The sequence below is a fragment of the Crocodylus siamensis genome, chromosome 2 (assembly GCF_052110815.1).
Source record: "Crocodylus siamensis isolate JL-2025a chromosome 2, ASM5211081v1, whole genome shotgun sequence".
NCBI classification, from domain to species: Eukaryota; Metazoa; Chordata; order Crocodylia; family Crocodylidae; genus Crocodylus; species Crocodylus siamensis.
Window position 1 is genome coordinate 108,886,087 of NC_143396.1, and position 15,229 is coordinate 108,901,315.

Genomic DNA, 15,229 nt, shown 5'->3' on the forward strand with positions numbered 1-15,229 from the left:
CATCGGTGACGACCTGGTGAGGGGGCTGCAGGTGCTCAACCACCTGGGCAACAGTGATCATTGCCTGCTGGAATTCACCATCCAGCACAAGGTGGCAAAGGCCTGCAGCAAGGCAGCAGCCCTAGATTTCAGCAGGGTGGACTTCAATGAACTAAGGAGAATAGTCAGAGAACCACTGAGGTCCCAGAAGGGAGGGTAGCCAGGTGTCCAAGAAGAGTGGTCGCTCCTTAAGGAGACGATCCTCCAAGCCCAAAGGGAGGTAATCCCAACACGGATCAAAGGGAGCAGGAGGGCACACAAGCCCCCATGGCTCACCAAAAGCATCCACAAATGTCTTCTAGGTAAAAGGGAGACCCAATGGAAGGGAGGGGCCATCACCAGGGAGGATTATACTGCGCTTGCTCGGGGACCCGGGAGGGCAGTTGGGAAGGCCAAGGCGGAGATGGAACTGGAACTAGCTTCCCGGATGAAGGACAACAAGAAGTCCTCTTTTAAATACATAGGGGGCAAAAAGAAGGTACCGGGTAACATGGGGCCCCTGCAAGACATGCTAGGAAATTTGGTCGTCACACCAGATGACAAAGCTAACCTATTTAACGACTTCTTTGCCTCCATTTTCCTGAGAAGTGAACAGCCCAACCACTGGGCCCCCCTCAAACCCCAGGGGAGGCACACCTAGGCCAAGGGTCAGGAAGGATCTAGTCAGGGAACTTCTGGAGGGACTGGACGTATTTAAATCAGCTGGTCCAGACGATCTCCACCCCAGAGTGCTGAAGAAATTAGCAGAGGTCATTGCGGGACCCCAGGCACGACTTTATGAGCACTCGTGGTGCTCTGGTGTGGTGCCAGAGGACTGGAAGAGGGCTAATATGGTTCCCATCTTCAAAAAAGGGAGGAAGGAGGACCTGGTGAACTATAGGCCACTTAGCCTTACCTCGATCCTGGATAAGCTTTTTGAGAGAATTATTCTTGCACATGCACATGTCCACGAGGGGCCAACAGGGGAGATTATGCTTAGGGGCAACCAACACGGGTTCATTAGAGGCAGGTCCTGTCAGACCAACCTGGTGGCCTTCTATGACCAGGTCACCAAATCCTTAGATGCAGGGGTAGCAGTGGACATAGTCTTTCTGGACTTTCGGAAGGCCTTCGACACTGTCTCTCACCCTGTTCTCATTAGAAAAACTGGGGGACTGTGGTGTTGACACCTACACAGTCAAATGGGTCACCAATGGGCTGGAGGGCCGCACCCAGACAGTGGTGGTGGATGAGTCATTTTCGACTTGGAGGGATGTGGGCAGTGGGGTTCCGCAGAGCTCAGTCCTCGGGCCCGCGCTGTTCAACATCTTCATCAGTGACTTGGACAAGGGGGTGAAAAGCACCCTGTTCAAATTTGCTGATGACACTAAGATGTGGGGGGATGTGGGCACACTAGAAGGAAGGAATAGGCTACAATCGGACCTAGACAGGTTACAGGGTGGGCAGATGAGAATAGGATGGGATTCAACACTGACAACTGCAAGGTGATGCACCTGGGGAGGAAGAATAAGCAGCATACCTACAGGCTGGGGAACTCCCTTCTCGTCAGTACAGAGGCAGAAAAGGATCTTGGAGTCATCATTGATGCCAAGATGAGTATGGGCTGGCAGTGTGGGCATGCAGTCAGGAAGGCAAACTGTACCTTGTTATGCATCCACAGATGCATCTCAAGCAGATCCAAGGAGGTGATACTCCCCCTCTATGCGGCACTGGTAAGGATACAGCTGGAGTACTGCGTCCAGTTCTCGGCACCGCACTTCAAGAGGGATGTGGACAACATGGAGAAGGTCCAGAGGAGGACCACTCGCATGATCAGGGGGCAGCAGGGCAGGCCCTATGAGGAGAGGCTACGGGACCTGAACCTGTTCAGCCTCCAAAAGAGAAGGCTGAGGGGGGATCTAGTGGCCTGTTACAAACTAGTCAGAGGGGACCAGCAGGTATTGGGGAAGTCCCTGTTCCCTCGAGCACTAGCAGGACTGACTAGAAATAACGTCACAAGCTGGCAGAGGGTAAATTCAGATTAGACATCAGGAGGCACTACTTCACTGTCAGGGTGGCTAGGATCTGGAACCAACTTCCAAGCAAGTGGTTCTGGCACCTACCCTGGGGGTCTTTAAGACGAGGCTTGACCTTGCTGGGGTCATTTGACCCCAGTACTCTTTCCTGCCATGGCAGGGGGTCAGACTTGATGATCTGCTCAGGTCCCTTCCGACCCTACTAACTATGAAACTCTGTTAAGGGGTAGGCGGGGCACAACAATTCCAACCTGTTTGTGGGTGTGAGGGTCTATAGATTCTTCCTTTATATTACCCTGACCTTATTCTATATACCAACATTATAAAAAAGCAGGTTAAGTTAATCAAGTTAATAGAGAATAGTTAAAAGTTTCAGATTAAATTAAATGATGGAGAATGGATCGCAGAATGGACAAACAAAATAATTTGTAGTTTGACACTGTATAAGATTCTTGTAAAATTAAAAAGACTAGGGAGTTCTCGTGTCTGTCTAAGATATAGCAGCAATGTATAAGACTCATGAGATAAATTACTGAATTAAAAAAAAAGGCATAGAAAACATAACAACACTAGGTTGCAAAGCCAAGCACTCAAAAGATGCAATATGCCTATGCACCACTCTTATGTTGTTTCTTTGCATTTCCATTCTATTCCATTTCCAAGAGAATCTCAACATAACTCCATGCATGGAAGAGTGAATCTAGGCTGTATAGTGAAGGCTGTTGTCTCTAGGACTCCTATCTTATTTTCTGCAGATACTGGAAAACTTGTAGTAAATGAGACTGGGATCTACAAGAAGGGATAGGATGACTACTTCCTGGTCAAGACAGTTAAATGATACTATGGAAAACTCCTGCCTCTTACAGAGTTCCACTGTGATACCTGATAAGTCAGCTAAACCGAACTTGGTAAGTTTACCATCCACAACTGTAATTACAGTCAGTATCAACAATAGTTATGCTCTGAACAAACCAATAAAAAAGGTTATATTCTCTTTTTAAAAAGGCTGAAGATGAGCATCTCTTATTGGGGTTCCAAAATTAGTGAATGCTTCTGATAATCCTGATGCATCTGTTTTCCATCTGAAAAACAGTGATAATAATGCCATATCACCCACAGGGATGTTATCACAAAAAAAAAAAATATGTTTGTGAAGCATTCAGATACAGTAACAACAACGATTTCGGAAGAGCTCCTAAAAATTAATAATTCTATACTAAGAACATAGTGTGCAGTAAATAAGAAACAGAAGATTAGAAAGGACTTTTCAGATCACTGAGTCTAGCCCTCTCTTACTGCAGGCCTCGTATCATATCAACCCCTTCATAATTATTAAACTCCACCTTAAAATCAGTTAGGCTCTTTCCCCTGCACTACTCTCACTGGAAGCTCTAATGCAGGGGTGGGCAAAATGTGGCCTGCCAGGCCATTCTATCTGGCCTGTGGGGCCCCTAAACAGTTTAGAAAATTGATATTTATCTGCCCTGGGCATGTCATGCAGCCCTCAATGGCTTGCCAAAACTCAGTAAGCAGCCCTCTGCCCAAAATAATTGTCCACCCCTACTCTAATGGCTAGGACTCAGCTTCTAATATCCAGTCTGAATTAATCATGGCCAGTTTGTGCCTGTTTGATCTAGTACCAACATCATCCTTAACACTCCCTTATTTTTACTTCCCAGATGAACTTAGGAACAGCAGTTATATCCCCTCTCAGCCATTATTTTGATAGATTAAATAACCCAAGCTTTTCCAATGTGCTCTCTTGAGACAGAAAGACAGACTTTTCTTTGCTGAACAGTCCCTTCTTCCATTGTTTGTAGACTCTGCTTATTCCTAATATACTTCCTGAAGTCTTAATTTGTCCAAATTTGTGTTAGTTTAACATACTGACTTCAGGAAATTCTTGGCCACCTCCACCATCAAGTCCTTAGCTCCTCAATCCAGTTAATTTTAAATATCCCTGAACATCCTGCCCCGCTACCTTTCCTCCATTTAATTTTTCACTTCAGGTCAGTCTCTAACCTACATATCTGAATCTCAATCTTTCCCTCACTAAACATCCTTAGCGTTATGTCCTAATCCCACACTGTGGCATGTCTCACGCCCACCTTTCCACCCTTCTGAATTTAAGCAAAGGAGTTTCCTCCTGCTCTGCACTACTTTGGTACTGGGAGATACAGCATTTACAGTAAAGGAAGGCCAATCTTCATGCTCTCAGTTCTGTTGCACAGGCGGAGAAAATCCAGAACAAGCAATATCTTCAGATACATTAAATCGGCCAAACTACACAAGTCCTTACTGAAGATGTGCAAACTGAGATTTTTGGGAGCCTGTTACTTGGCTAAGTTTGGTCAGATTTTCACGGAGACTGCAAAAGGGAGAGGACTAATAATAAGCTGACTCCCACTGAATCTCAGGTCTTTGTTCCAAAACACTGAAACATGAGAATTTGTCAACAGAACAGTTTAAAAAAGTTAAAGTGGTACCTCATTCTTGGAAAGAACTTAACTGTTTTTGCTGAAAGAAAAAAGAAGAAAAAAAGAAAATCATCCTAAAGTAGAAACCTTGTACAGAAACTACTTCCCAAACTGTTAAAGTAATAGGCAACTAAAACACAATCTAATTATTGAAACTGCCAGAGAACCTTAACTACAGGGATCACTATCTAGAGTGTCTATAAAATATTGAAGAGAAAGAAAATGCTATTTGCAAAGACATATAGCTAACTCTTAGAAGTCACAAATACCATGCCTAGAATTAAAGAAATGGGTAATTTAATGACAACTACCATTTGTATCAAAGTGTAAACTTGTTACCTGCAGCACAGTTTTGGAAAGAAATCTTTTCCTGATGCATAACACTGTATACTTGGCAAAGTGCATAATACAGGAGAGAGTTACCAGCCACTGAACTAAGAGATTGGGGTACTACCCAAGGCAGGATATTAGATAAACATTGTAATGATCCCATTCACAAATGCAAATTCTATATTCCTAATATATTCCAACTGAAAATTCCTTCAAAGGTGTTTTTGGATATATCTGTGCTGCAAAAAAAAAATGTATGTTCTTAATGCAGGTTGGCTAAGGCGAATTAATTAACTCAGTCAAAGCAGCAATGAAAACAAAAGGTATCTTTTATTTACAGGATTTCCTATTTGAGTTCAAACCTGTATGGGAAATGAGGATTTTTACTGCTATTTTAACCAGTGTTGGCTATACCCAGTTTGTGAACCAGTCTTAATAATGTAACTTCTTTCTTGTGTCGATGTACTCTCAATGTACTGGGGAATATACTACACACTCAAACGTGTAATAACATGTATTACTTTAGCTCCAAAACATCCTGAAATTTGACATAATCATACCTAACATAACCATAAATATTACCTGTTTGACATTCCTGTTCAGTACAGCAACTGCAGCTAGACGTGTTTTTTAGCAAAAGAAAAAACTCATGAAATATACATAGCTTTGCTACTACGGGACCAAGTCTCTGTATCTGTAAATTCTTCAGAAGATGCTGTTTAATATTATAATTAAGAATATTATTAAAATACTACAATACCAACACAGAGGGCCTGGTTGTTCTAACCTTACTCTTGTAATAGGACACACTGGGGCAAGTTCAAATAGTCACCGTCTTGGAGGTCAATTCAAAATCCTAGGTGCTTAGGATTCCTTAGAGTCAAAGGAGAGATTTAAAAAATAGGGCTAAGAGGTTTATGTGCCCAGGCACTCTATACAGAAAGTGGGAAGTATTCAAAGCCTTCCAAATGCTTTTCAAAAAAAGCTGGAGATACTTGAAAGTGCTTAATAGGAACCTCTAAAGCATAGGGGTAAGTTTAAATTTCTGTCCCCTTCGCTTTCTTCTGTCCCTACTTGAGCTATTTGTAAGTTGTCTCCATAATGCACAACACAAACATCCACTATTGAACCTAGCCACATGGTAAGTTTCTGAAGGTCAGTGATTCAAAATCTTCTCACTTCCATTTGCCAATAGTCCTGCAGTTAAGGCACTTGCCTAGGAGCAAGCAAAAGGAAATATGCCATTGGTGGCAGTAGGGCATTCTCCTGGGAGCCAGTGCCACCCATTCTACCTCTTGCTCCCTAAACACTCAATGAACTGTACATTACATAGGTAGTAATTGAAAACCATAAGTAATCCTGGTAGCAGAGACCTTCATCTAGAGCTCCCCTCTTTCCAAGGCAGTGCCCTAACCTATGGGCTATAAAGGCAGACTGCTTTTTGTGTGTTTTCCTTCCAGCCCATTAACTCCTGCTTGCTTGTGCCCAGGGGACCAGGCAAGGTGAAGTGAGCGCTCTCATGTAACCAATTCTACAGCCTCGTGGTAAAGGTTCTCCCTTCCAGAAGAGTGGGAGATCCAGATTTAAATCATGTAAGGGTAAGAGGAGCCTAATATGCAGGTTGTTTATGTCCCTAAGGTGCTGAACTAAACATGTTCACCACCACATTATAGTTTTTGATTAGTTATCAGTATAGCTCTCTGGGAAAACTGAGGTTTTAAGCATCTGATTCCCACGTAGGATCTATGTCAGTGCCGACTGAAAATAAGGCCATTCGACCTTCCTGGGACTGTTTACATGTTTGAATTCTAGCCAACATAAATAAGTCTTCCAGAATCAGTCTTAAAGCATCCCCCAGGGCATTTGTCAAGTCAATATTCAGGAACACAATAAAATAATGCATTTACTAAATGGGAAAGGAGAAAATTATCAGTAAATAAAATATAGGTTATCAAATGTCAATAATATGATGATGAATGCATTGTAACTAACTTTAGTAAAGTATACCTTAGAAATGGAGCTGACATTGTGATTGAGAGCAATGATTGTACATTGTGTATGCAGTATATTAACAATTGCTTTGTGCATATTTATGACAGGACTGGAAGTGCACCAAAAGTGAAATTCTGTGCTGTGACTTTCTTAAGGCAAAAAAGGAACTCTCAGGCTAAGGGACATATAGCCATAGTGACTTAAAAATCATGCTCGTTTTCCCAGTCCTGGGGGACAATGATGAGACCCCCATTGTAATGAAGATAGGTTGGAAGAAAGGCAGTTTAAATTACAATGGCCTCTTCAGGTACCTATTATAATCAGGCCTTGGAAAGGGACCTTCCAATGAATTCTTAATCTGACTGGATAGAACTTTTAGGATCTACTTTATACCAATCAAATTCTTCTAAACTGGCATAAAGGAGTGAAAAATGAGGATGAGGATTTTACCTAGTTTATATAAATTAATTTATACTCTTTTTTTTTTTTTAAAAAAAAAAAAGGCTATACTGCATGCATGGAGTTATAGAAATTCTTTAAGATGTTTTAGTTTGGTAATAAAGAGAACTTGATCCAAGACCCCAGAAGCCATTGCACAAAGACTCCCACTGAGGCAGGATCCATTGAAAATGGTATTTTGTATACTTGCTTGCTGAAAGCTTGGGTTTCTCAAAATATAAGATGAATTGAAGAGCAAAATAAAGCAGCTCTTTTCTCAGCCTTTAAAGATGCCAAAGGATGTCTTTTTATTTTGAAAAAGGATTCATGCTGTTTGTTTTTCCCCCCACTGTAACAGATTGCACTGCAAATGCTAGATACTGACTTCCCATCTCAACTAGATGCAAATCAGATGAAGGTCAGGTTTATATATCATAATTAAAAGGCAATGTAAAGAGCTACTTGCCTGCATTTAAATAAGCTGACTGATTTCTTGAGCTCTATATGCTATGTCCCACCAAACGTTTACACAGTACAGTCTTAATCTTTAACATAGAAATTAGGTAAATCAAACAAAAATGTTCCTGTGATCATCCAGATCTCCTGCTTGCAGTTTTTTTGCATCCAATTTGTCTGCTTCAGAATCCAAAGCAAAAAAAACAGGGGGGGAGGGGGAGGGAGAGAGAAGAGGAAGCAAGGGAGGCAGGAGCCATCCTGGTATATATCAGTTTGCCATTAACACAAGCAACTCTCACTTCAAAGGTATTTAAGGCATTATAAGTTGTTTAGAAAGTGCACATCAGATGACATCAGAACTCTGAAAAACAGGATATTTAAAACAACCTCATGTTACAAGACTTTGTGCATCATAACTCTTACAAACTGGCACTTACTTTGTTTGTTTCATCCTCCAGTGATTTTCTCTCTCGATCACACCTTAAAATGTTTCTATTTGAAGAAAAACAAGTACACAAAAGATAACAACTGAATATAGATAATGGTACAGCATAATTTGCTATTTCTGCCAATATAAAAGACAGCTGACAAATTTAAAAAAGCAATAAAAATATGGTTTACAAAAATTGAAATTTTTGAGAGTCTTTATTTTAGAAACAGTTTAGGCAGTGGGCCTGGAGGAAAATAACTGGGTTGGTAGCATGAAGGCATCATTTTGATAACCTTCTTCTTCCATCTAGTGGCAAAAAGTAGTAAAAGAAAACCAAAACAAGATCTAAGGGAATCTAGTCATAAGATGTTTCTAAATGCCAGCTCCAAAGACTTACTGATGTGACAGTGAGTGGGTGAGTAAAGCAGAAAACTTAAATTTTATGTACAAGTTTATAAGGGTGATATATATATATATTTATATGCCTTTACAAGAAATTAGAAAAGCGCATACAATAAAATACAAAAGCTGTTGAAACAAGTTGAATTTTTGTTTTGCAAGTATGTCATTCGTTCATTGCTTTTTCCTACTAGTGAATCTAATTTCCTATATATGAAATTGTCACTATCCAATGCCTCATTCTCAGTCGCTGAGTTATCCTCAGTGGTTCTGAAAAAGTAGCATTTATACACAATTTTACTGAGATTGCTTAAGAATCTATTCAGTCTTCAAATCTGTTACACAGGCACAACCATGCTAAGAACTAAGAATGGTAGTCCTGTGGCATCTGCTCACCTGCAGCTGGGGATGTTAGGAGGATAGAATATGAGTATGAATGGGATATTAAAATCAATTCTCATCTTAATTACTGCTCCTAGGAATCTTGTTATGGTGGAAGAACCATACAAAGCAGGGTTTAGGCATTGTGCAAGAGGAAAAAAGTTATTAGGAACTGTCAAGTCAAGCAACACCAACGCTACAAAGTGTCCAAAATGCCTCTCTTCCATCAGGCCTGATACTTCTGAAGAAGAAAAAAGATGGAAAGATGTTGTTTTGAAGATCACAAGTGGAAATTAAGTCTGTGTATACATTATTCCCTTCCTATTTCCAGTTTTTATTCTTCTTCATCCCTAAGCTTTTGATACAACAGTAGGTTACTTTGTGTTCATCAAGCTTTTGCTCCTGAGGCTGCCATTTCTTCACTAATATTTTTCTCCTACCTGCTAAGGTCACTCCTTTGAAACTGTCGGCATAACTGGCCTTTTGGCAGCCTTGTGCATTTTCCCTCTGTACTGTGTACAGTTTCTGCTGACTGAAAGAACAGGAAATGATACCTCTGTGAGACACTGGCTGTTCATACTGCAATGGCTCACAGCTCTCCTTTGCTCTTCATTACCCTAGCGCATATTTTATATATACACACACACACACATGGACCTTCAATTTACTTCAATTTTTAAACTTATTGTAAAAAAGGTATTAACACGTAAATCTTAGTTCCTCTCAATCATTTAATATGTAGTTTATTGTAGTAAAGGTATTAGCAGTCAAAGAAAAAGTGGATAAAAAGAAGACAAATCAGGCATTTTCCAACTGTAACTTGTAATAAGAAAAAAATGTCCAGTACCTGCCCTGTGCAACATGAAGCCCTGGATCAGCAATGCACCCTGCAATGAAAACTAGAATCCACAGAGCCATTTTTGAAGGATTTAAACAAATATAAAAGTTTGTCACATTTATACTCTAATTCCTGTTATCACAGCCAAGTAAGCTGCACCACATTTCTGATGTCTACTATTTAAATAGTGATTAATGACATTTACTCTCCTTGGCAGTGTTTAATAATTGACTATGGTTACAGATCAGTGCTCTGAACTGTAGGTTACAGGTGGCAATTTATTTGGATATGTTCAACAATTTCCTTAATCACAGTGGTGATAGCATAAAACATGAAGTACAAGTTATTCATTTAACTCAATTGGTTGTCAACATAAACAGTGAAACCTGTGTTAGATAATCATCCTAGGAATTGAAATATCAGTTACTTAATACAAAGCTTTTCTTTTACTAGTTGTTTTAAAATTGTACTGCAAGCTTTACCATATCAGGAAGGCAAATGACAGGTAGTTAGCTGTGTTAGCCTAAAGTCAGGCAGAAGGCACCCCAGAGACTAACAGGTTCAGAGAGATATAAGCTTTTGTAGGTGGCATCCTATTTCATCAGATGCTATGATACCACTCACATAGGCAGGTGGTTGCCTATTGATAATGATCTTTGGTGTAGGTCTTATTAGAGCACACTCCAAGCACTGTAGAGGAGTAATTCCACTAAAGTTAATGAGATTACATCAACAAATGCTAGCTTGTGTGAGCATAAATCAGGTCCCGAGGTGCTCTAGATAGACTGAGATTTATAGATGTTTTATATAACATCTAGCACCTGGCTTGCAAATTGAATAATATTATTTGTGTGTTGTTCTTAAAATAATTATACCAAACAAGTAATTTAAGATAATTAGTGGCATAAAAATCAATACCAATATATCAATTATCAGTTTAGGTACCTCAAAGGAATACATTTAAAGAAAAATTGGGAAAACAGCACCATAATACCTGAAGAGTGGTTATATGGAGGATAGAAATAGACTATTCTCTGTGGAAAAAGCACACAAGACATTCCAAAAAAGCAGCATGCAGTAGTTTACTAAAAGTAACACCAATTTAGTACCAGCACAAGAACCACCTTTTTATAAGATTCATCAAGGTATAATTGGAATAAAAAACAGGAAAGAAAAGACTGCAGCTAAAGAAACAACAAAAATAGTATTGTGTAAACAAGACCTTGGGCAGATTACAGAGATGGGTCATTTACATCAAGTTGCTTTCTAGGTTTGCATTACAGAGATTTTAGGCTTCATGACACAATCTTCTCGCTGACTGCAGAGCTTTGGCCTTGACAGTCTGCAGCTACAGAAACATGAAACTTTGTAATAACTAAAAATCCAAATCACTTTCTTATTCTAATCAGACCTTGATAAGTCTCATAAAGAGTTGGTGGAAACAGATGGGTTGGAGGAATTAACAAATTCAGATAGCTGTTTTCCACTAAGGTAACAGTGTGGACCCAATTCTGTGGACTCTATGCACATAAAATATCCACACACAAAAGAGAACATGCACAGTGAAGTTGTTTTATGAGTTTTACTGTCATTCATTGATAGCTGCTTTACTCACAAGTTATGAAGCCACAAGTGAATTATGTAGATCATATCCAAAGAAGTATTAATAAAACCTTTATTAGCCTTCGTTAAACAAGGTGTATCCTATATAAGCCATATGTTGCAGAAGTTTAGGACCTGTTAAGAATTTTAAACAGCTTTAGGGAGTTTAAATAGTTTCATCTGTAAAAACTTATGATTCCCAAGTTCACTCCTAAAGTTGAAGTTTTATTATGGAAATCAAGAGGCAGGATTATGCATTTAGCTACCACAATTCTCTCAAAGTGGCCAAAGGGAGAAGAAACTTGGCTGTAGTGTTGTAAAACACTGCCAAAAAATTACTGAGGCTGTTTTTACACATGAATAAAGCATCACACTTAAAAATAAACAAAACAAGCCTAGCAATTTTGAGCACTTGTAGAGTTCAGAAATATCAGTTGGTGTGTCCCCATTGGGAATATGTCTTTTCCAAAGAAATAAAAATCTTACGAGTTTACAGAGTTTTATCAGATTTAGTATGCCACAATTTGTAAGCGGCATAGAACTAAAAATTGCCCATAGGAAATATTTGTCAAGCAGGCTGCTTTGAAAAACAGTGCCTGTTTAACAATGTTGCCAGGTTGAACTGTTTAAGTCCCCAGAGACAGATTAGTGGGCAATCTAGCTGAAATAGTCACGGGCATGTATGTGCTATTTTAGACAGAGTTCTGCAATTTAGCAAATCCAATATTCTCCATGTAGGATATATGGTGACACACTGGAAAATTTATCTGTGGAACCTATGAATTCTGGGTAACAGTATGAAATAGTCCCCATGAAGAGTTCAGCAAAACTGGTTGCTTCAGTGTATACCCACTCAGGGGTGGTAGGTTTGGGTCACATTCTTGCCAATATAAGGGATGATGCTTAACAGGCAGTTATCAAGGCAGGACTCAGGACAATAGATTAGAGCCCCGCTGCAAGTAAATCAATTTTACTACATTCATCTGTAGCAGGTAGGATGGTAGAGCAATAGGACAAGTTTAAAAAAAGGGTCTTGCTAGGGAAGACTAAGGTATTCTGTTACCCACAGCTACATGTGTATAAGTGCTTGTGCTGGCTTCTGTATTGGGGTAGGGAACCTAATGAAGCTGCAGGACCCATCATCAGAAAATGATTAAATCATAAGCTACCTGCTTGTTGCCCTACAGATGGGCACCTCAGCACTTCTCACAGAAGCGTGAGCCAGATAGAAAATAGGGGTGCACTGTGTTTAGAAAACTTACTAATCCAAAACTCCTATTTTTTCACTAAAAGGAATGAGGTGTAGAAGCAGTATGGAAAAACCTACCTGTATCTGTGTTTACTTACAACTAATACATGTGTCCTATGCACTTAAAGAGCTGTAAACAAGAAGCTCACATCTTTTGCAAGAGACTTGGTGAGGGTGTGTTACAGATAACAGAATCTGAGAAGCCAGGACTACATCCCAGGGAAGTGAATCTGGTCTGTAGGTTCTAACCCTCAGGAAAGTGTTATTAGAAAGAGGGCCTGTACTCAAGAATTGTTCAGTTCAGAGATTCTAAAACTGAAGGACAGTGCTTGCTCTCTCACCAGGCTGTGGTAGCTTATAATACACAAAATTCAGTGGCTGAATCCTCTGCTACTGTTGACCATCAAGTGCAGCATAGTTAATGTACGATAATCTGTATTTTCAGAAATATCCAGCATGTTTAATACATTAGGCCACTGCCCTCCAATATAGTCCAATAGATGTACTCAAGGCCAGAACTGGCTCTACAAAGATCAAAATCTGAACAGGTAAAAACCACCTGAGTAAACAGGACGATTTATTGTACCTTTAAACATAAAATAAATCAGCCAAGTGTGAGAAGAGAAAGCCTGTACAAGCAGGAAACTGTTTTGAATTACTGCATTCTCTTTGCACTCAAAATGCTCAACCTGAGCAAACACTAAGGAGTTCACACATGAAATAGCAGCATGCAAGTGTGTGTGTGTGGGGGCGGGGGGGGGAAAAACACGGACCTGTGAAATTTAACAGAGTAAGACAGCTTTCAGACAAAAACTCACCCAGATTTTTTACTTATGTTTACTAGATAAAAATCCATGATCTTGTACTAGAGTTTATTTTCGGAAAAGTGTGCAAGTACTGTAGGTGCAAACCTTCCACCACCCCCTGCAACTATATGTACAGTGCTTGTAAACTTTCAACAGGTGGCAATTCACAGCAAGGAGTCTACAGTGTCCAATTTTAAAAAAGCAGTCATATTGAGGCTGATCCAGCTTAGCTACACTGGACAAGATCCTCTTATCTTAAATGACATTCCTGAAAAAATACAAGATGCCCAAGAATGAGATCCACGAAAAATCACCTAAACTAGCCAGTGTGAAATATTGGTGGAATAGATGTTACAGTCTTTTATCCCCGCAAAACAGACCTACCTTTAGACTACAGGATTATCCCTTCACTGGGGACTGTCATCCATGTCCTCAGGATTGACTTAAGCACTTTAACTTCAAAACATTCTCCTGACAAAGAGCCAGAGACCATGGAAGATCACTTTGCTTCAGATCATTAGGAAAAACTGCTTATGAGGGGGGGAAAAAAAATATTATATATATATATCTATATCTATCTATATCTATCTCCACTCTTGGCCAAGTTACTAAACTGGGAGAGTCCTTCAGTTAAATCTCCTCATTTCCGTCAAGCAGAAAGAGGAATTATCCAGGTCACTCTCAAATCTGGGCAAGTGCTCCAACTTTTAGGCTAATTAGGAAAAGGTGAGGTGAGGAAGAGGTGGGGACACCTTTTCCCCTGGCTGTCTTGTGCAATGACTGATACAGTAGACATCTCTGAGAAAACCTACCATATTCAGCTCCAGAGATTAAATAAACCTTTTGGTTTATTCCCAGTTTAGGAATCCAAATAGTTAAGTGTCAGTTAGGTGCCTAGCTGCTCAGCTGCTCAAGACTCAAGCCTAAAGCAGAAATGCAGGCACTCAGGGGCTTTTAAGAGCTTCCAGCATTAGGCAGCAACTGAACAGGGATCAAGGATCTAAATTTTGGGAGATAAACATCTAAAATATTTTAGTTAGCTATTCTTAAAAGCATATACCTGCATCTTTGGATGCCACAAATATTAAAATCTAGCAGTGATAGTATGCAGTGGGGAGCTGGCCAGAACCCAAATAGTTATAAAAGCAACCTGGCAAGGTTTCTTGAGTCAGACTGCCAAAGAAAAAAATAGCAATAATACTGAAAGATTCAGTCTACAAATGAAGTTCCATGGAGGCACAACAGCATGTAACATGGGTACTGTATTGTGCTGGAGGAGTGCAGTTACTATGCTCCCTTCCATGCATTATATGAAGTAGGATGTGTTCTTTTGGCCTCCATAAGGCATGTCTGCAGATATATAGTACATTTCTTCCCAACTTGAGAGCAGTTATCTTTTTAACCACAGTCAACAAAGTATAAGAAATTTTCCCCTTTGTGTTTGAAAGTGATATATGTAAATGATAATTTTTATAAATTCAATGCAACTGCACACCCATTAAAACTGTGTACACACATTCTCCATTCTTTCCATCAACAGGAACTGGCCAAGATCCGCACAGTCTTCTGATAACAGAGACTGACAGTATAAAAACAGGAATAAAGTTTTCATCCATACCTCCTCAAGGAACAGTAGAGAGTAGATAAGTAAAATGAGGAAGAAGACACTCCAGAGACCTGCCCTACATCATTTAGAAAGTCAACAACAGTTGGTGTCATATGTAGACACTCAGCAAAGGTCTAGGGGATGCTACTAACATTAGTTATTTTCCTAGGT

At 39.9% G+C, this 15,229-nt stretch overlaps 1 protein-coding gene across 1 annotated transcript in view; it reads right to left on the minus strand.

Annotated features, from left to right (window-relative positions):
- LOC149870595 (UPF0462 protein C4orf33 homolog) overlaps positions 1-11,291 on the minus strand; it is a 32,135-nt gene extending 20,844 nt beyond the window's left edge. Inside the window, exons 1-2 of the mRNA XM_090034726.1 lie at positions 9,805-11,291; positions 8,185-8,239 (exon numbers count right to left, since the gene is read on the minus strand). Coding sequence (XP_089890852.1) covers positions 8,185-8,239; positions 9,805-9,875 — 126 coding nt within the window. The 5' untranslated portion in view covers positions 9,876-11,291. The remainder of the gene's footprint in view (positions 1-8,184; positions 8,240-9,804) is intronic.
- Positions 11,292-15,229: the final 3,938 nt, after the last annotated feature.